This window comes from Podarcis raffonei, chromosome 3, assembly GCF_027172205.1.
Source record: "Podarcis raffonei isolate rPodRaf1 chromosome 3, rPodRaf1.pri, whole genome shotgun sequence".
NCBI classification, from domain to species: domain Eukaryota; kingdom Metazoa; phylum Chordata; class Lepidosauria; order Squamata; family Lacertidae; genus Podarcis; species Podarcis raffonei.
In genome coordinates, this window is record NC_070604.1 from 25,407,276 (window position 1) to 25,429,079 (window position 21,804).

The 21,804-nt window shown below is 41.1% G+C and overlaps 2 protein-coding genes across 6 annotated transcripts in view; one reads left to right on the forward strand and one right to left on the reverse strand.

Annotated features, from left to right (window-relative positions):
* Positions 1-21,804, reverse strand: part of FKBP1B (FKBP prolyl isomerase 1B) — a 51,463-nt gene that overhangs the window by 27,340 nt on the left and 2,319 nt on the right. The gene's annotated exons all lie outside the window — the stretch shown is intronic.
* WDCP (WD repeat and coiled coil containing) lies at positions 4,652-21,173 on the forward strand. Its single transcript, XM_053380856.1, has 3 exons — positions 4,652-6,688; positions 16,208-16,328; positions 20,283-21,173. The coding sequence occupies exons 1-3, from the start codon at positions 4,778-4,780 to the stop codon at positions 20,447-20,449; spliced, it is 2,199 nt and encodes a 732-aa protein (XP_053236831.1). The 5' UTR covers positions 4,652-4,777; the 3' UTR covers positions 20,450-21,173.

Below are 21,804 nucleotides of genomic sequence, written 5' to 3' on the forward strand. Positions count from 1 at the left end.
AACCTGTAGAAAACAGGGGTGTTGATTTTTTTAATAGGGAGGCACCATTGCTCAGCGGTAAAGGTAGCAGCTTTGACTGCAGAAGGTCCCTGGGAAAGATCCTTCCAGTTGCAGAACTTGGGGTCTCAAATTTCAGCAGCGCCCTGTGCAACGCCAAAATTGGGCACACACCCCCACTCAATTCTAAAGCATAGTTTGCGTCTCTGGCGGAGTCCCCAAGGCTTCATGCCCAGTGCAGTTGAATCAGTTGCATTCCCCTACATCTGCCTCTAATCCTCTTCCTAAGGCCCAAAGAGCAAATGCCTGCTGAGGAAAAGCCTTAGCTAAGCGGTGGAGCATTTGTTTTGCATGCAGAAGGTACCAGGTTCAACCTCCAAGGCATCTCCAGGTAGGACTGGGACAGGCTTCCTGTCTGAAGCCCTCATGAGCCACTGCCAGTAAGTATAGCGCCAAATTGGAACAAATGGCAACAGATTGCTATTTGTTCCGATTTAGCTCTAAAGAGCAGGTTTTCTGGGGGAAAGCAGTGGAAGAAAGGCAAAACAACTCAGACCCATACCTAGATAGCACAGGACAAGTGGAAAACTGCTCAGATCCATGCTTTCTAGTCACAGGGCAAGCGGAAGTGCGGATGAGCCCTAAGTGTAAAGCAGTTTCCTAAGAAACTGAGAAAGGAGCTCTGCTGGAGCAAATCAAGGGTTCATCTAGTCCTGCATCCCACAGCAGCTAACCACAAGTGTCATGGAATTTGGGTAAGGGATGTAGCTTGGATGCATTTCACAATCCTTGTTGGAAGTATTGGTGCACACTATTCATGATTTCTTTTTTTAAAAGAGGAGGCTATCAATGGCTGATAATCCTAAAGGCAATATACTGCCTCCATGATCAGATGTACTGCACCTCTAGATGCCATTTGCTGGGGGACAACAGCTAGACAGAGCATCTGACTAGGAAGACAGTTAAGGAAAACAGGAATTAAGGAAAATTAAGGAATTAAGGAAAACAGGATACTGAATTACACAGATCTTTGGTCTGATCCAGCTTTTTGTATGCACTTATGTTCTCTAACCAAAGGTTTTTCAAGGTTAGAATTGCCTTATATATAAGAAAGTAAATTGCACAGAATCCTATGGCAATATCAGGCTTCATACAATTCCTAAGCACAATAGGACTATAACAACTGTATGATGCAAGTGACATATATATGTAATAAACGACAGATTTCTGCCTTCACTATTTACAAAGAATTAATGCTGGAAATTTTCCCAATCCTTCTCTTGCTAGTTTAATTTAATTTTCACTAAATCAATTAAAGAAACAGTCCATAAAATCACTTTGTTTTATTCTTATTTCTTTTAAATCACTTTCCAGGAAGATTTACTTTAATATATACTGTTTACTTGCAAAAAATTGTTTGGAAACAAATACTTTCATTCCTCCATCCAATTGCCCCCCCCCATTCAGTAATTCAGTACTGTAAGGTTTTGAGGTCCTCTCGGGGTCTGCCCCTAGCACTCTAAGTGGTAGAAAGCTTTAAGACAGATCCAGTCCAATACATTTTGCTGCCTGGGGTGAAGGACAAGACGACAGCTCCCTCCCTTCTTCCATGTACTGAAGCCCACTAGACTGGCATTTGGATATTCCTTCAGCCCTGGTGATGGGACAGTATCCATCACTACATGAGGGCAGCAGGCTAGCTTAGGGACTGGAGAGCAGGTCACATAGCACAAACAGCTATCTTCTTCACCTCACTGTTGCCGCCTGCCCATCCCCACCTGCCACTTGAGGCAGATGTTTCACTCTACCCAACGGTAGGGCTGGCTCTGCTTTAAGAGACAGTGCAAGGAAGGAGATTGGATAGGATGGAAGCCCCCCATTCCTCCAGGAGCTGTTGGCTCCACACAGAATGAATTGGCATAGGAGCACTTTTTGACAAGCAATCCCCCTCTCCCTTATTTAGATGATGTAGTTCTTTATGGGGAACTGGCTTCAGCCACCACGCCCACTGGCAGACCAACTCTGTATTGCAAAGATGTCTGCAAATGTGGCATGAGGAATGAGATCATTACCCCACTCTTACTTACCATCCTAGGCCGCCCATCTGCGGCCACATTGTCCTTTCTTTTATCAGATCAAAATGATTGGACAACAGCAAAGGTTGCCAGGTTTATCAAGGGTGCAATGAGATTAAGGGCCACTATCTGAACGATAATCTTGGTCATTTGATTGCCCTTTTTACACATTGTTGTCTTTTTAATTGTATATATTGCTTGTTTTATGTTGCTATGGCTGTTGGCTAATGCAAATAAAGTTTATCTATCTATCAAATGTGGCATGAAGGCTGGCAACATCAACTCCATGATGCCTGGAGACAGTCAGGTCATGTATCCGTAGCAGTGATCAGAGGAGGAATGACCACTGGGAGGAGCTTCATCCACCCCACCTGCAACAAAACATGTCTCCCCTGTATCGGTCTGTAGAAGGCCCTGTAACCTTTCAAGTTTGACTTCGCCCTCAAGGCACACTATGCCAACCAGTTATGTGGAGGACTACAGCACCATATGCCTTCCTTAATGTCTGAATCAACTTACAAGCACTGAGTCATTTATTGGTGCATTTGGATTTCTTTCAGCATGTCCAGTCTGTGAGACACACACACACACACACACACACACACACACACCCTTCAAGGGTAAAAATGCTGAGAAAAGAATTTGGATGTGAGAATGTTCTCTCAAGTCTTCCATTGCAATATGTAACCTTCTACAGAGTGACATACTTTTGATGGACCACAATGCACAGACATACACACACAAAGTAATGTGCAGGAAGTGGGGGGCCTGAACAAAATGTGTTTGCTTTCAAGTTCTTTTTGTAACTTCACAAAGAGATCAAGGCCAAGCTGTGAAAATCATTGTAATAGCCCTTAAAGCTTCTAGCTTAATTTACAAGTCAAGGCTGCAGTCTGATACATGATTAGTACTGACAAGCAGCCCAATGCCTCAAGGTTTTGTGTATTGGGCTTATATTGTTATTGTTGTTGTTATTATTATTATTATTATTATGCATTGTTGCTATATTTCACCTATGTGTGATTTTACCCACATGATACTGTATATTTGAATTTAAATTATGTTCACAATATTTTTGTGAATACATTAAAAAAACAAGAAATAAAGATTTTAGGTAAAAGGAGGAGGAGGGTTGAAGTACTTCTTCTCTATGTTCCTGTGAAATATTGGTAGTGTTCAGCTGATGTATTGGTAGTATTAAATTTGAAGTCGCAACAAGGTTTATGAGATCTGAGCCCAGCTTAGCCAGGGGAACCATTGTGAATTGGAGGAAACCTGGTCCCTCCCCCCATTTCAGGTCATCGGTGTATGCCACAAATAACTAAAACCATTCAAGTATTTTGTGAACAGGGAACTTTTGCAGACATGTCTGTTAAAAGGCTGCTTTAACTGTGCCTGTGAAACTGTCAGAGGCGCCATCTGGTGGCTGTTTTTACTTTTGTGAATTGATGTACTACTCCAGCCAAAGATACAGAATTGATGTACAAGTCATAATGGGATCTCGGAGGAAGTGCATTTCATTTGGAATTCCTTCTGCTCTGTTGTGGGAAAGAACAGCCTATCTGCTGCACTGGGTGCCTTTTGTGTCAGTTAGTGGGTGGTTACTTTCAGTTCTACAATTCTATGAATCTATTATTCTAAATAAGGTCAGCAAGATGGGAGGCAGTTGAGGCAAGGGAGTAAAGTAAAACATGGACAAGAGATGAACTGCACTGCTTTGAGTTGGCTTCTGCAATATCTTATTCACAGCAAGAAAGAAATTCATTGCAAAGCCTTGCATCTTTTAATCATACAGTATTGTGAACATTTATTTCTCATACTCCTAAATGCTGGGATTCAGCACTCAAATGTGTGAAATAAAACTAATAAAGATAACAGTGCTTCTGAGCATGTGCAGAGCACATTTCCTTGACCAGAAAGTAATCACAGGTAGCCCATAAGCATCTTTAATTACCATCAGTGCTTCAAGATAGTATGACTCCGGCTTGAGGCCCAGATTTTCTCTTTTTATGACCTTTTGATTTGGATTACAGAATAAAGTGAGAAAAGAGTAAATGCAGAAGAAGAAAAGTCTGGAATCAATTGGTCTGCCACTCACAGAAACCAACACCTTATTTCTGTTGCTCTTGCTTTTGTTTCCTGTCACTCCCATTACTTGTTTGGAACTACTGGCAAAACTGAATACTACCCTTCTTTCCTTATACTTCAAGAATGTGATTAAATATTCTTTGTGTTCCCTTCAGGGGCTGTGAAAGAAAAAGTGTCAGGTCATTATTTCATGCTGCAGCTGCATTGCTTGCTAGTGCGTAAGAGCTTTCCTCCATTCAGTGAAGGGACCGTTATTCACTGAAGGTATTAAACTGCTATTTTAAAACACAGGCCCAGCCCTTAAAGAGTTAAAAATAGGCTTCCAAGAACATGTCATCTCAGAGAACAGTAATTAGCTAAACCTTATTAGATGTCACATGTGTCTGTGAGAGACACAGAGAGAGAGAGCGCCTCCCCAGAAAAGAGTATGGTTAGAGCAGCTTTGATGTAGATCTATACATCAGCAGAGCTACATCGCAAAAGAGGCTTGAAAGAAGGGGCATTGCCATAGGGAAATCGGTCTTCGGTCAAGGAGCATTTGCTTTGTCAAGCTGTTCTGATGAATCCTGTGGGAAATCAACTTTGGAGCCAACCACATTAGCAAGGAGGGTTGAATAATGGAACTGGGGAAAGCGAAGCTGCTGAGAACAGGCCTTAATGCTTTGCACCAGGCCATACACCCTGTGCATGGGATTGCTTGGACAGATGGCAAGCAGGTGGCACTGACTGGCCTGCACTTTCACAACAAAGAACTGCGGTTTGGTGACTCAACGGTTATTGGTCAGTTTGAACACGTCCATGGACTTTACTGGAGCCCGTGTTACTCGTCTGACACGCCAGCCCTGCTAGCTGTTCAGCATAAGAAGCATGTCAGCGTTTGGCAACTGAGCCACGTTGCCTCGGAAAAGAATAAGCTCCTGGTTTCTCAGACCTGTGAAATTGGCGAGCCTTTCCAGTTGCTTCCTCAGGGATGTGTGTGGCACCCAAAGAGGGACGTTTTGTCTGTGCTTACCAAAAGGGATGCTTCTGTTTTATATGCCGTTCGTTCAGACAACTCCAGGATTAAAGCAGATATCAAAAGCAGTGGTCTCATCCACTGTGCTTGCTGGACTAAGGATGGCCATCGCTTAGTCGTTGCTATAGGCAGCGCTCTTCACTCCTATATATGGGACGATGCCCAGAAAACATTAAACGCTTGCTCCTTTTGCCCAATATTTGACGTTGGAAGCTACATTTGTGCTATTGAAGCCACTTTGGATTTTCAAATTGCTGTGGCTACCGAACTCCCCCTTGATAAGATTTGTGGCTTAAATGCAGGCATTACATTTGAATTGCCTGTAGGAACGGAAACGGGTTCTTTAACTTCGCAGTCTACACTGGTGCTTGGGGATGAGGAATACTCTATGGATCTGCGAAGGAAGTCTATAGATTCAGACAAATCAGTAGCCATTGATTCAGTAGCTTCATCTTCCTCGGGCCCAGTTGATTTAACCCACATCCTTTCAAATCACCGGAGATCTGATCCCAGTCCTCTCATTCCTTTGAGAAGGAAGGATTACCCTTCAGGAACTGGCCAAGATTCGTCACACTTGATCTTAGTGACTTTTGAAGGAAAGGTAACCACAACCAGGAAAGTCAGCATTCCAGGAATTTTGGTCCCTGATATAATTGCTTTTGACCTTAGAGCTCAGATTGTGGCAATAGCTTCTAACACTTGTAACATTGTTTTGGTCTACTCAGTCACTTCATCCTGCATGCCCAACATTCAGCAAATCCAACTAGAGAAAAGCGAACGACCCAAGGGTCTGTCCTTTTTGACAGAGAAACTCTTACTAGTTCTGATAGGGAAGCAGAAGTTCACTGACCCCTCACTTATCCCGTCATCTAATTCTGATAGATATATCATCCGACTGATGATCAAAGAATTAATATTTGAGGAAGAGCCATCAGCAAAATCTGATACCGCCCACAGTCTGCCATTCAGTTTTGAGTCCTCTGTGAACATTCCTGGGAAAAGAAAGTATTTTGAGAATCTTGCTGCAGAGGATCACATTGTAGGGCGGGAGCTCTTAATCCCAGGCAGAACGATTATTCAGTCACCTAGTGGCAGGAGGCGAATGCTGGAAGAAGTGAAGAGCCCTAGTTATGAGCAAAGTTCATCATCTAGTGTGAGCGATTTTGATGAGAAAAGAGTCTTAGGTGACCCATCCATTGCACTGGAAACTTTGGATGCAGAACCAATTAATCGGTCAGTAGCCCTGTTTGGTCTTGGAACGCCTACCAGGTTTTCCAATAGATCAGTTTCTTCTAAAGTGATGCAGGAAACTTTGAATTCTCCTAAAAACAGCAGCTTGGCTAATGAAAAAGGAACCAGTCAAATATCCAGGAATTTGGAAAAATTGTGTGGCAGCTTCAATGACTTACAGTTGAGACTTCTGGAACTAGTAGATTTCACAAAAAATGGAAAGAGACTATCTGTAGCTTACCCATCTTCTCAAGAACCACCTTTTGTTCACATCACCTACCAGGTAATTTATATACCATTCTCCAAAGTAGTTTGCTCTTAGAAACTTCATGACAGTTCTTAGAAACTTCATTACATGATTTTGCTTAATTAGTAAGTTTCACATGAGCTTCATGCTGTGCTTGATTTAAATGGTGAAATGATAGTTATTAGGAGCAATGGTTATGTCTGATATTCTGCACAGGAAAATCCAGACCTATGCTTCCTTTACTGTTCAGCTTAATTGTCATTGATGTATTATATATGTCCATTTGTTCTAAGTCATCTGTTTCCAAATCTTACGGCATATTTTTTTTACTACAAGAGATAACTGGCAGCTCTATATGTGGCTTTCGAAATGCTTTGAATCTTTTTAGAGAGAGAAGATATCAGACCAACTTCTGTAGATAAGAATATATAAGCTTCAAAGGATCATGGGTCTCACAGCATAAAAGCGTTCAGGAAATATGGGATATTAATATTTGATTACATAATGAAGCAATTTAAGAAAATCAAAATCCATGGATCAAGGTTCCTGTTTCCTCAACAGCAATTCTTTTTTCCTCCCTTGCTTTTTCATGAAATAATTGTCACTATTTTATTAATTTGATTGCTAGTCAATGTTGTAGTGTTTTGTGGTACAACACTAATGGCAACAAAAATTAGTCAATAATTTAGATGTGCTGCATTAAGCAAGCTGGAGCATAAAAACCATTATTTGTATTTCTTTAATAATTCAGAGTAACTTCCATTAATATATAAAATATAGTGTAGTAGCAAGGCAGATATCTATCTTCCTCCTTCCACTCTTTTCTAAGAAACTTCTGTAGAGTTGCTATTGGGTTTTTCCTAACAAATTTTATTATTATTATGAAGCAATAGTTTTTTTAAAAAAAATATCTCTATGATATGAAGCTTGACTCTGCACTCTCCTATTCCAATGACCCAGGCAGAAAATTGTGGTGTGCTGAGGATTTGGGGGCTGCTTTGTTATTAGAGGTATAGCAGTGGAATTATTTTACGCTTTTTGTTTTGCTGTGAGTTAATTTTATCTAAACCAGTCCATCCAGAGGGTAAATGAGATATTTGCTCTGGGAGCTGCTTCCGCTGCCTTTAATCCTTCCAACTCATGGTTGACTTTTCAACTACTGTTGTTGCCTTCCTCTTCCTCCTCTTCCATTCCACCCCGCTCCACCCACACAACCACTCCAGGGGTGCATTTTTCAGGCCTGGATAAAGTCACTTTGCCAGCCTTTAAGCACAGCTGCTTTTAAAGCAGAAGCTACTCAAAGAGTAGGGCTATGTACCTGTCATGGGGGTGCCTTATTGCGCCCCCTCAAAAATATGCAGCTGGGGCCATGCCCCCCGGCTCCCCCCCCCACCTATGCCTGTGTTTCCCAGTGACCAGGCTCAGGCTAGCAAATAGGAGTCAAAAACCCACAAAACTTTTTTGAGGGGGCCAAACGCCCACAAAGTTAATGGGCATTTCCATTCAAATGGGTGTGTGTGTGTGCACTGCATCATGTGATTATGTAGAGTGGGGCTTACCTGGGTCCCCACAATATTTTATTTAAGTTGGCATCCCTGACCTTGCCATAGCTGTCAACTTTTCCTTTTTCTTGTGAGGAATCCTATTCGGAATAAGGGAATTTCCCTTAAGAAAAGGGAAAAGTTGACAGCTATGGACCTTGCACCTGGGATAGGTATAAGTAGGAACCTAGATACATCGGGCTGGTCTGCACCGATGGCTCTTTGATGCAGATTGTCATGTCAGTAATCTCTAACGTGCTTTTCCCACACTGAGTTGTGGGTTGTCTTTTGGCTCAAGTAACTTAAAAATAAATAAATGAATACATAGATGTAGTCTAATACAAATTAATGCTTTGCTGATGGTAAAAAAGGAGAGGCCTTGGGGATCTCTAGGAGTCATGGTTGTACAAGACACAGTTGTACAAGTTAGTGGGGATTCCTGAATGGGTTGGATGTGAACAAAATAAATTGTGGAGTGTGCCTGATAGTCAAGGAGGAGGGCTGAAGCAATGGCTGAAATGAAATGAAGGGAACTGTAATAAGTTTTTTCCTCCAATCTAAAATACAGAAGCCTGCAATACAGATAATAATACTTAATGCTTTTGATGAAGACTTGCAAAGTATGAGAATGCTCATTCATGGTGGGCCATGAATGCAACAGACATGTACTTTTTTTGTATGTAAATAGCAGGCAAGAATCTTGATTCTGCCTGACACAATTCAGCAATTTTGTGGGAAGCAATATTGTGGGAGAGAAAGAGCTAAGTTCCTGCTCTCTTCCACTAATGGTCCCAAGCCTACTTTGCAGTGGTTGCATATGTTAATTGCCTTCATGCAGTTAACATCCCTTCAAGTTTGGCCCTTAAAATCAATATATATATAGTGGGAGCATGCTGTTAGTCCAAATGGACTAGCATGTTCCCACGTGACATTAGACTTCAGTGAGCCCACTACCACATGCAGCTTCTAAGATGGGTTGCTGTGGAAGGGCTGCGTAGGTGCCCACTGATGCAGCAAACCACTGTTGCTCACTGCTGACTACCTTGACCCTGTTAACCCATTCATCTCACTCCTTGATGGACCCTTGGGCACCCTGTGCAGGTGGGTGGGGTGGTAGTGCTTGGCTCCAATCCTGCCCCACGTTAACCACACTGCAATGGCTAACCCAAAGGCCCAGGTGAGTGACTAGTTTCAGAAGCATGAGTTGTCAGAGTCAGGCCATTCAGCAATCAGTTCTTCTGACCAGATATTTTTTTCCAAAGCTGGAACGCACCAGAACTCAGTTCTGGCACCTCTCAGGTGGGCGACATTGCCATTATAAGAGAACAAGGCACCTCTTTTTCTAGAAAAATAGCACTGCTTCTGACCATGCTGACCCCTTAGGGTAGACCTGCATACACAAGCAATTGTGCGAATGTGAAACATATATGGCATCTCTTCTGTACCATTACTTTGCCTCCCAATGTAACATTCAAGAGTCATTTTACATATTGTGCAGAATGATGATTGTGCTTGTTTACTGCAGGGAAGCATTAAAAAACATAACTTGCCCACTTGCTGTCCAATTTTCTTTCACTTAATTTAAGATGTACCTTTATATTATAGGGGAAATCTGTAATAGTGATCTTCTAATAGCAGTCACAAGGGCCCCTGAATCAGATTGGGACTCTTTAAGGCGCGCACACACACACATTTTCTGTTTTCCCAGTTAAAATACAGAAAGAAAGGGGGGGGGGAGAGATGCCATTTGCCCTGCAGGACAGGATCTTACCAGAAATTGTGCTTCAGCATTCTGCACTAACTCAGGTTTCTGGACCAAACAAGGGAAGTCCCACATAGATTGTATTGCAGTAATCCAGTCTTGAAGTTACCAGTGTCTGATCTACAGTGGCCAAGCTATCCTGGTCCAGGAATGGCTGCAGCTGATAAAAGGTGCTTCTAGCCACCAAGACTACCTGATACGAAGCTGCACTGGCCAAAAGCCAGGGCACATCATTCTGTACTAGCTGCAATTTTTGAATCAGACTCAAGGGCAGCCCTACGTAGCATGCATTGCTATACTGCATTCTAAAGGTTACCAGTGGCTGCACCACTGTAGCCAAACTATCCCTGTCTAGGAACATACGTAGCTGGCATACCAGCTGAAGTTGGAAGAAAGCACTCTTTCACAAATCCAGTGTTTCTCCCATCCTCCAAATATGCAAGGTTCATTCCAACTCCTCACCATTTTCCCACTGCTTGACATTCACCTCTAAGGTGACCTGCTGCTACCCTGAAGTTTTATCTTGAAAGAGCTGCCATCCAGGTAGCTTATGCTCTTCTAGGCTGCAGGAAACGCTGTGCACCTCACAAGGACAGAGACTGCAAACAAACTAGGCAATTGTGATGGTGGCTGGATCTCATCTCCTGTATACCCTCAGAGGGCAATTCCCACTCACGACATTTTGCAGTCTACTTTAGAAATATAGCAATATTTTTACAAACATATTCTTTTAACCAAAGCATCTGAATGAAAATAGCTAATTATTTTGTGAAAATTTGTTTCCTACTATCCTCTATGGACCTTAGCAGCCTCCTCCCCAATCTGCAATCCTAGGATAAATAGGCTGGCCTGCCTTGTTCCTGCAATGTTAAGGGTTGTTGAAGCTATGTGTGTAATCACTATAGAAATCTTTATTCTCATTGTGCAGTTCAGTTAACATGGAAGTATAGTCCTCTCCCACACCTTGTATCTAAGCCTGAAATATAGGAAGCAACCTTAGATAGAGTCAGCATTGGGCTATGTAGCTCAGTGTTTATCAACTAGAATATATTAATATATACAGTGGTACCTCGGGTTACATATGCTTCAAGTTACATACGTTTCAGGTTACAGACTCCGCTAACCCAGAAATAGTACCTCGGGTTAAGAACTTTGCTTCAGGATGAGAACAGAAATTGTGCTCCGGTGGTGCAGCAGCAGCAGGAGGCCCCATTAGCTAAAGTGGTGCTTCAGGTTAAGAACAGTTTCAGGTTAAGAACAGACCTCTGGAACGAATTAAGTACTTAACCCGAGGTACCACTGTAAAAGTAAGAAATTTTGCATATGGAAGGTGAGAAGTTCATACACAGCTTATTGTGTGATCCTTGAATCATCAGAGGTGCATAGTAGTTTGGCACTATTTTGAAAATTCAAATAAAATCCTTTACTTAAGGATAAGTAAATTACAGACATGTATAATATAAGATGATACTAAAGAACCAGGGGAGGGAATCAGAAGTGAAGCAACCTGTTCCAGTACTGGATCTGAGACCTTCCGCATGCAAAGCTTGTGCTCTGTTGCTAAGCTGTGGCCATTCCCAAAGGATGTGGGGAATCAGAACTGGACACAAAATGTAGTGCAAACCAGTGCTACTCAAAGTAGTGGTCCGTGGACCGGCATCAGTCCGCAGGCTATTGGCTGCTGGTCCCTGGTGAATACACAACAGCCTGGGTGGGATGTTTCAGGGACCAAATATGGTACTGATCCCTGGTACATTGGGTTGGGGTGGGGGGAATTGCTGGTTCACAACATCAAATAGCTTGAGAAGCACTGGTGCAAACAACACATGCTAAACACAACAATAAGCACAGAGGTCCAAGCAAAAAGTGCAAGCACACAATTCAGACTGCACATTATGTTAGCCTGATTACTGCTTCTTCCTTATAATGGACCCAGCCACAGGATGGGGGGATCTATAGCAGAGGAGTGCTTAACCACCCTTGCTGATGCACCCTCATTTCATGCTTTGCTGTGTCTTGTAGAGTGCAAGGCTTTCTTTAGGGAAATAAACAAAAATCAGTGTGTGTGATGAATTAATTTAGAATTAGAAGAAACAGTTGTGGTTTGGACAAAGTTGACAGAGTTGGGAATAAGTGTGTATGCCATGAGCAACTGAGGGAAATTATTGTAATAATGCACATCTCTAAGTCGGTAAGGAAGAAGATATTTGGTATAAACAGCTATTACAATGTCCTATTTAAGAGACACCGAGGAGCTGAGGATGTTTAATGTACAGCATCGAACCCTCTTTTTGCTGGCAGTGATCATTTGCTCCATCAACAGTAAATGAAACAGAATAGGAAGGTAAATTTAGGGAAGCGTGTTAAATGTACACAATAAAGTTGAGAAAGATAAGAGGCAAACTTGTGATAAACAGTGAGAGGGTAGAGAACAGAGAGGAAGGAGAGACTGGAGAAGTCAATAAACTGAGCCAAGGAGCAGGTGAATCATCACAGAGGTCATCTTTAATAAATCCACAAACCATTCTTATAATCGGGAAGGCAATTTTGAACTAGATTGAAAACATAAAAGGAGTCATGAAAACTGATGAAAGATGAGGGCGATATGGCTCAGCTTTATAGTGTGATAGACTAGTCAGTTTTGAAAGCAAGATTTAAAAAGCCTGTTAAGAAGTGGAAATGCAGTAGTCAAAACAGGGGATTAATGCTTGGAGGCATTAAAGCCCAAGAGGACGGGGTGAAGAAAGGGCGCCTTCTAATAGCGTTCTAATGAGGCTGAGCACCCACAAATAGAAATTCTGAATGAAAAACAGTACTGTGTATTTCAAAATTAGAAGCACAGACTTCTTACTTAGATGAAAGTCCTGGTTACTAATTCTGTGAAGGTCCTGGTTACTAATTCTATGAAGTTCTATAAAAGTTCCTTCCTCTCTAGCTGGTAACCTGATTAATCATTCAACTAGACTCTCTTCAGGGGATAATAGTGTTCTGTTTGGTAAAGAGCCTCATTACTGTGATTTATGTGTATGGTGTTAGTAGCTTGCTAACTTTTGCAAATGAGAGAGAGTCTTGTCTTTGAAGCTAAACAAGTAGAGAGAAGCAGGAGAGATCTTTAAAGAATGTTACAGTGGGTAGATTTGACGGAGGGGGCAGGAGGGAGCCGAGGGGGCTGCCCAGCGCAGCTGAGACCTGACACACATGGTGGTGGCACCAGTCATAGTGCAAGAAACGTGTGGCGAGCCGTGCCAAGGCACCGAAAGGGGCAGGAAGCAAGAGGGTGCTCCACCCCATCAGAGGAAGGCCTGACCAGCTGCCTGCTCTCCACGCGCAACCCATCCAGCCACCCAGGGGCCGTGCATGCTGCTCACACTGTGCAATACCAGACCAGAAAAGGGAACCCCCTTCCTCCCAGTCTCATGGCACCTTCGGGGCTTCTGCAGCCCAGCTGTGCCTGGGCCAACAGCCCCTGCTGCCCGCCCCCACCCCCACCCCATGCTACGACTCCAATTATATTTATTTGCCAAGCATTTTCTGATCAGTTATAGTCTTGTCTGCTGTATCTGTACATTGCATTTTGTTTAATGTGGTTTGGTTGAATTTCTTTAAATGTTTTAAATAGTTGCTTCTAACTGTGTTTACTGATAATTTTCTTATTTTATTCTTTTTGTAAACTGCTTTGAGGTTTTTTAGTTAAACAGTGTATAAATTTTATGAAATAAATAAATAAGAAAAAAAGTGTACTATCATAAGTAAGAAAACACAGTATTACTGAAATCTAATAGTGACTCTGCGTGATTGTAGTGATGGTATATCCAAGATATCCTTTGACTGCTCATTCTTGATGTTGTTTGTGCTGTACTTTTGTACTGTTTTATTGTTGTTAGCCACCCTGAGCCCGGCTTCGGCTGGGGAGGGCGGGATATAAATAAAATTTATTATTATTATTATTATTATTATTATTATTATTGATGGCTTGTGCTCCTGAAGCTATTGGGGCAGTCATACATGATCCCGCTGTCAACAGCATTTGCACCAGCAAAGGTTATTTATTTATTTAGAGCATTTGTGTTCTTTGTCCAAAAAAATCTCCCAGAGCAGCTTACATACAACAAAAACAAGGCAGTCCCTACCTGCAGGCTTGGGGGAAGGGGGAAGGCTAACACACAAGTGGAAAGTAGGGCTGCCATACGTCTGGATTTTCCCAGACAGTACCAGGATTTCAAAGGCGGTATTGACTTCCAGGGGAATTTCTGAAAGGCGGAGCTTAGTCTTGGATTTTAGGCCAATCAATTGAAAAATCATGTGGGTTTTGGGGTCTTCCTAAAAAAACAACCACTCAACAACTTTCAGGGTGTCCTGGTTTTTACTTTTTGAAACATGGCAACCCTAGGGGAAAGGGACCGGGGAGAGAAGAGAAAAATCAAAATTCAGGCACTCTATTTCAAATACAACCAACCTCTTTTAATCAGTTGCTTTTGATAACTTATGCAACATTTTGCGTGTTAAGAAAGCTTAATGGGTTTTTCCTCCTCTATAAATGCACAGTCCGTCACGTAAGAAAAAATGAGAATCTGTGCCAAGGTAGTGGTTATTACCTGTCACATCCTCTCACAGAAAGTAAAATCTTCAACCATTCATGGTGCCTACCTCCCCTTTCCTTTACAATATTTCTGTTCAGAATGTATAGTATGTGGTTAAGGTTTCAGTCTGAACTACTAGAAAAGATTTGGGTTCTGTTTGCAGAAGCATAAAGGCAGCTTCTGATGAGGTGGTGAAGCTGTTGGTAAGGGTAACAACATAATGGCATATTCCCACATGAAAAACTAGCATGCAATGAAGGATAGGCTTTTGATCTCAGGTTCCTTCCCTATGTACACAATATTTATTGTACAAAGGAGCATTCAACCATGCGAGACCCTACCTGCTTATGAAATAGTATAAACCAGGCACAGATTTACCACATTTTCCTGCTGTTTGTGAGAACTAGACCACTGTGATGCTGTATACTGTACATCAGAAAACACAAATATAAAAATGACCTTTAACTGAAAGAAAATGCACATAAGAGGAGGGTGCTTATAGGATTTTGCATGGTGCGCAGGTGCCCATTGATGCAGCAAAACTATCTAAGACGCTGACAGAGCAAGTGAACCTGAGTAGAAACCAGCATCTGTGTGCTAAAGGAGATTAGGAGACATTTATTTGTACTGAAGGTTAATTAAGATGAGGAACAGATTACTAAAAACAGAAACAGAAGATGCAGCTGTGAGTCTGCTGAAAGGGAATGTTGGTATAAGTTTTCAGTATCAGAATGGAAACACTGCAGAACCACAGCAGAATGAGATCTATATTACTTTGATGGTCCTGATTATTTTCCCGTTAAAATGCCTGTGACACTGCATTTTATTTCTTGTTTAATATCTGGAGGACTAAATAGGATGTTGATGTGATTTACGGATGGTCTAAATTGAGAAGTGTTGCAAACAAATACCAATTACTTAGTGGTGAGGGAATAGGATGCGCCCTGGATTGGTTAGGAAGTAATGGAGTGAACTCCAAACAGTGTGATCCTCAGCACTTTTACTGAGAATCATAGCATGTTGACTGGGGACTACCTTGTGTATTTAATGCTGAAGCCAAAATGAGTAAAGAAAGGGGGGAGAGATTTAATAACAAAACCAGTCTCTTTATTTCCAAGCAGGAATGTGTGGGGTGTTAGGGAAGGGGAAGTACTTCTGGTGGGGAATAGGTCATGCTACTTCTGGAGTAGTTTATCCACCCTGCACTCAGCTCTCACCTGTGGCTCCTGGAAGCTGTCAGTATGCAACAGTGGCAACACCGCAGAAATTACTTTGTCTGGCTAAACCAGGTGAGGGTAGCCAATGGGTCTTAAACCCTCCACACTACTGGTCCAGATCGCTACATTTACACACATGCTCTTGAAGTCACCATCTCTAGCCTGAGATGACTGAGCCAGCAGCATTCAGAGACTCACAACAACATCTGAGTGATCCTAGCAGGGTTGTAGCCCCATACTTTGGGAAATCCCGAACCTTTCTTTAAAAAACAAAGAAGTCTCTTATAAACAAGTTGTTTTTGTGCTGTCCCCACCCCTTACTTTTGGGCATGTGAAAATATAGAAAGCAGAATTTATGAAAATTGCTGATTCATAGGGCTAATTAACAATAATTAATGTAAATGTGACCAATATTCTAACAAGATGTTTATCCCTATATGTTTATGTGCCTGAAGAAGCATTTTTCAAACGGAGCTATAGCTGAAGAAACAAGAACTGTTCTCCTGTGTGATGGCAAGGTTCATCTGAATTTAGTCCAACGACTTTTTGATCTGCCTATTGTTGAAATGAAACATGGTAAGTTCTCTATTACTATAATAATAATAATTTTATTATTTATACTCCACCCGACTGGGTTGCCCCAGCCACTCTCTCTCTCTCTTTTAAAAAATGCAAGTGTTTATTATAGTAGGTAGTACTTTTGGGGAACATAAGTTGTGCTATTAAGGGATTGTTTACATGTACATCCTCCAATGTGATGGAAGTTTAACTGAGTTCTATTCCCTTTCCTGGCAACCTTATTCTCCTGAGTGCATCTCAACACTTGCCTGACACTGATCAAGCCCTACTCAGTTGGTTCACAGGTATCATGACCTATATCTACAATAGATGGTCAGTTTAATCCTCATGTTTTTTCAGCAGAATGTTGTTTCTACCATTGATAGGGACCTTCTTGTTTTGTCTCAATGTCTGTCCTTAGCCATATATTAGTTGACTATGTCCAGAAATATGCTACATATTAGTAGGGTTCCCTTCTTGCAGCAGAGCACCCAATCAAGCTACTAATTCTCACCTGGGTCTAATGTCATGTAGCATAAATGGGGAAGTTTAATATTTAGCATGATTGTTCAGCAATCCCACAACCGAAACAGGCTGGTTGCTGCCTTTGCTTACTGGATTAAGTCGAAAAACAAAACTCATAGGAAAGATTTCCTAACTGGTTTGCTGACAATTGAATGCCTTTCTCTTATCAGATACAGACACCATATACTCAGTGATACTTAAAACAGGTGTATCAATTTGTTATGCTCTGGATTAGTTTAATCTACGCTGAGAACAGAAGGAGCTCAGCAACATAATCTTCCAAACTCCCACCTTTGATTTATTTGTGAAGGTAGCGAGCAGTCGGGAAAAGAAAGATCTTTATACATGGCTTCTTTGTTCATGCCTCTATGTATTCAATGATTTAACAACTTCAGCAGCAGCTCAACCATTTTCAGCCTATAATGTTTTCTGCAAGTAGCTTTATCATATACTGTAAATATATACACAATACATTGAGGACACAGGGATTGTCCACACTTTTGCTTGTTCCATACCTAGAATGGGTCTGAGCGGTTTTCTACGTGCCCCATGCTTTCTAGCATGGGTCCAAACAGTTTTGCCTTTGCACCACCACTTTCCCCCAGAAAACCCACTGTTTAGCATTAAATTGGAACAAATGGCAATCCACAGATAAATGTATAGCTGTTTGTTCCAAATCAGCACTAAAGAATGGGCAGTATAATTAATAATAATAATAATAATAACTTGAAGGGAAACATAGGGGCAGACACTTTTAAGGTTAGGTAACTATTGAGTGTTTTCATAGCTTTGCTTTTTGAATGCAAGTGAGGGTCCAACTTTAATTAAGGAAAAATGTATATCTTTAGGAAACACTGCCCCAGTCCCATACAAAACACAATGTGAAGTTGAACATATCATTTTGAATGTAGAATTTTAATTCATTAAGGAAAACTGTCCTTTCCTCCTTTTTAAAGAGTTATGTGAGCACTTAATCACCCATACTTTCATATACTATGGCTTAGATCAGGCATAGGCAAACTCAGCCCTCCAGATGTTTTAGGACTACAACTCCCACCATCCCTAGCTAATAGGATCAGTGGTCAGGGATGATGGGAGTTGTAGTCCCAAAACATCTGGAGGGCCGAGTTTGCCTATGCCTGGCTTAGATATTAAGATTAACTTTCATTCAACTTTCTTTAGGTTTTCCATTCTATGCTCCTCCATGCTACCTTCTGTACCCCATAACAAGCCTCTCTGAAGGAGAAGGGTTGTTGGCAGGGTTGCTGGAGGAGTGGAATTGCCCCCAAACTGGGCAAAAACTGGTAAAAGCCACAGTTGTCCAACTCAGACAACTAATAAATCTAACTCTTTAGTTATACTCTGAAATAAAAAATAATTATTGATATTATATTCTTATTAGGCCAACCATGTTTAGAAATTACTAAAGCTTTTTAACCCTTCAGTCACATCCTCGCCTATCCAGATACTGTATACTTTAATTTACAATCTAGATTTGTTAAATGCTTTCTCCCTGCTAAATGAATTCTGTACATGCCAACTCAGAAACCAGCTGTACTCAGTTCAATAGGACTTACTCCCAGGAAAAGGTATATAGGTTTGCAGCCTTTGTTTTTCTCTAGTAAGTTTAGAAAAACACAGTTTACTCTCAAGTAAGTTGACTGCATTGCAGGCATAATAACATTTATCTGTACCCAATGCAGAGTGTTAAATAAACTATTTTGGAAGTAACCCCCCCCCCCCCATGTTTTACATATAAGGTTAGCGATGTAATTGCGTAGGTTTACATGACACACACAAACACCCAAGCACAGGGTAGTTTATAGAATCAAAAGTCTGTCCAGAATTAGAAAGAAAGCATTAACTGCAAAAGATTAAAAGTTCATGCTTGGTAACAGTAATCTTCTTATGACGCGACAGACAACACGAAACAGCAAAGCAACATGTGTAGGTGTTTAATTAATAGATTTAATAAAAAGAACTTTCTGTACTTTCAGATACAGTATTATAAGGAAACAACACATTTGTTTTGCTTTAATTGGTCAAATTGGAGTGCACAGTTTATTATTTCCCACCAAACCTTATTGGGTACAAGATACCATCATCTATAAAAGGTAGCTGTTCTGATTATAGGCATGCACATTAAAAACACACACACACCTGCTCTTGGTAGAAATTAAACCTAATGAAGTTCTAAAACACAAATGTCTTAGCTCCTTTGTTTTAAATTCAGAAATTAACTTGAACTGTGAATTGGATAGATTTGACCCATGCATAAAGCAGATCAATTGGCTTGGTTTGCACGTTATGGTAAGCCATGGCCTGAAACAAACAATGTCTTAGGGCTCACCCACACTTCTGCTTGTCATGCCACTTTCCTCTGGGAAACCCACTCTCTACAGCTGAATCAGAGCAAATGTCAATAGGGTTTTCCATGGATTGACATTTGCTCCGATTCAGTGGTAAAGAGCAGGTTTTCTCAGGGAAAGCAGTGAGGCAAATGGAAAGCCGTGCACAGAAAGCACAGGACAAGCAGAAAACTTCTCTGGCCCTTGCTTTTTAGGAGTGGGACAAGCAAAGTGTAGATGAGCCCTTATTACCGTGACAATGTGTTGGTGGAAACACTTCAATTTTTGCCCATTCAGGTGCTCCCTTTGCAAAGCCAGGAGTACAAAAATAACAGCAATGCCCTAGCATTACTTGCAAAGCAGCACTCATTGTTTGTTTATCTCCAAACAAACCATAGGTGGCAGCCAAAGTTTGTTCTTGAATTACCTATACATAATTATGATTTCACATGCAGAAGTTTCTCTAAACACAACTTGACTTCACATGCATATTCCTGCATGAGAAAAAATTCCACATGCCAAAGAGGTTTCTCAAAGTTTAACTTGAGAAAGTGTACAAGGAGCCTTTGAACAGACTTATGAGTTCAATCTGCCCCGCACAAACACACCAATTCTCCATGCAAAGCTAGTGGAACAAAGAGGGTAAAGTATACATGTTCAATATTTTTACTAGGAAATCATCCCTGAATGTTAAAATTTTTAGTTAATCCTAGAAAAGTCTTGATATGTGAGTTGAAATCATGGTAAATAAAAAACATAATAAACTGGTGCTTCATTGTCAGTTTTCCCCAGGCCCTTGGTGTACACGTTTCCAGTTATGAGGTTTAGTTGTTCCTTCTCCTGCCCCCTTCCCCATTACCATGCCAGAACAAGTGGAGCCAAATGAAAATACCAAAAAGGGAAAAAATACTGATAAATGGTTTGTCCATCTTGGTTCAAAAGCTACATCAGCATGGTAACCCATTAAGCTTTGCAACACTGTAGGAAGAACCTATGAAAAAGACATGAACAAAGCATGAATTTAGGGTGAATGCTAACATTTACGTAGGCAATTGCATTCCCTACATAACACTGATGCTTTCCTTTCCTTTCCCTTTAGGTTCTTCTTGGATTGTTCTTACTGCAGATGGTGAAGGTTTTATACCATTAACATTTAAGGCAAAGCAAGAGATCATCATAAGGGAAGGGAGTGATAGTTTGGAAGCCTGTGGAAGTCACTCCTTCAAAAGAAACATTTCTTCGCAACCACCGAGCAGCGTGACATAATGAGGCAAACCAAAAAAAGATGTTCTTCAACATAAATAACTGCATGAGTAGAAAATGATCAGCAGGATTTTTGACTGCATTTTAAACTATAACTCATGTGGCTTGTGTTCCATGGTAGCTAGTCCTCCTCACAGTAATCTACTGGATCAGATCTAGTATGTCATGTCTGTATCCACTGAGGCTACAGACTGAGATTCCTGGCACTGAAAAGGAGAATACTGAACTAAAAGTAATGTCACGACAATGGGTAAATATTGACATATTCAGATTTGGTATATATTCTGTGCATGAAAAGTTAGCATTAATGAAGTTCATGTTTGCTAAAGAAAGGCTAAGTTTGGTAGGCTGACTAACTTGCCCTAAGGATTCTGGGGGTGTGAAAAACATGCACTCGTTTGGAGTTTACACAATGCCAAGATGCTGGTGCAGAATGGTTTGGTCTGTTTTAATTTTTCATGTGGCAAAGCTTCTCCCTAGATTATACTAAAGAACATCAAGAAACAACAAAGCAAAGAAGAAAAAGATACAATGGTGTGGTTACTAACTTTTAGTGAGTACAACTCATTCACAGGAAATGCCCATTGGCAGAAAGAAATGGAAGCAGATTTCACCAATATCTCCTTCCCACAGCAGCTTCCTGTGCCCTCTGTGGTGTAGTGGCTAGAGCACTGGACTAGAACCTAGGAAAACCAGGGATCAAATATCCACTTAGCCATGAACCTACCTGGTTTCTGACCTAGAAGAAATATGAGTACCTTTGAGGAATGGTGGGATATAATGGTAACATTAAAAAATTGTGAGACCTTCTGACATACAGGTGGCGATTTGGGCTGCAGAGGAAAACGAGAACTGGCAAAAAACCTCCCCCTTTGGCCTGTTAGTTCTGCTCTAGGCAACTCTAGATCCAGTCCATATGTGTTTATTTTGCCACAAATGCAGTGAGATTGACACGTGCATTTATTATAAATGACATAACAAAATGTATGTGTTCTACCTTTTTCCTACATGAAACTGAATTATGAAGCAATTATTAGACTGTACAGTGTTAATTAATTAATTAATTTTTTACACAATGCATAATGGTTTCTGTAAACCTTTTCTTTATTGCTGACAACCGCATTCATACAGTCTACACATAAGATGAAACTCATATGGCAGAATATAAATTGTTGCTGAGAATCCCCTTCCGGTTGTTATTCTAGCATTTCAAGTTTCTCCCATACGTAAGACTAACTGGCCTATATTTCCACTCTGTCTATGAGCCAAACTGAATGTGACATGGAAGATCTCCTTGGTTACTTGTATGCTTTTCCACATGAGACAAATCAACGCTTTGAGTGATTTAAATTAGGAAA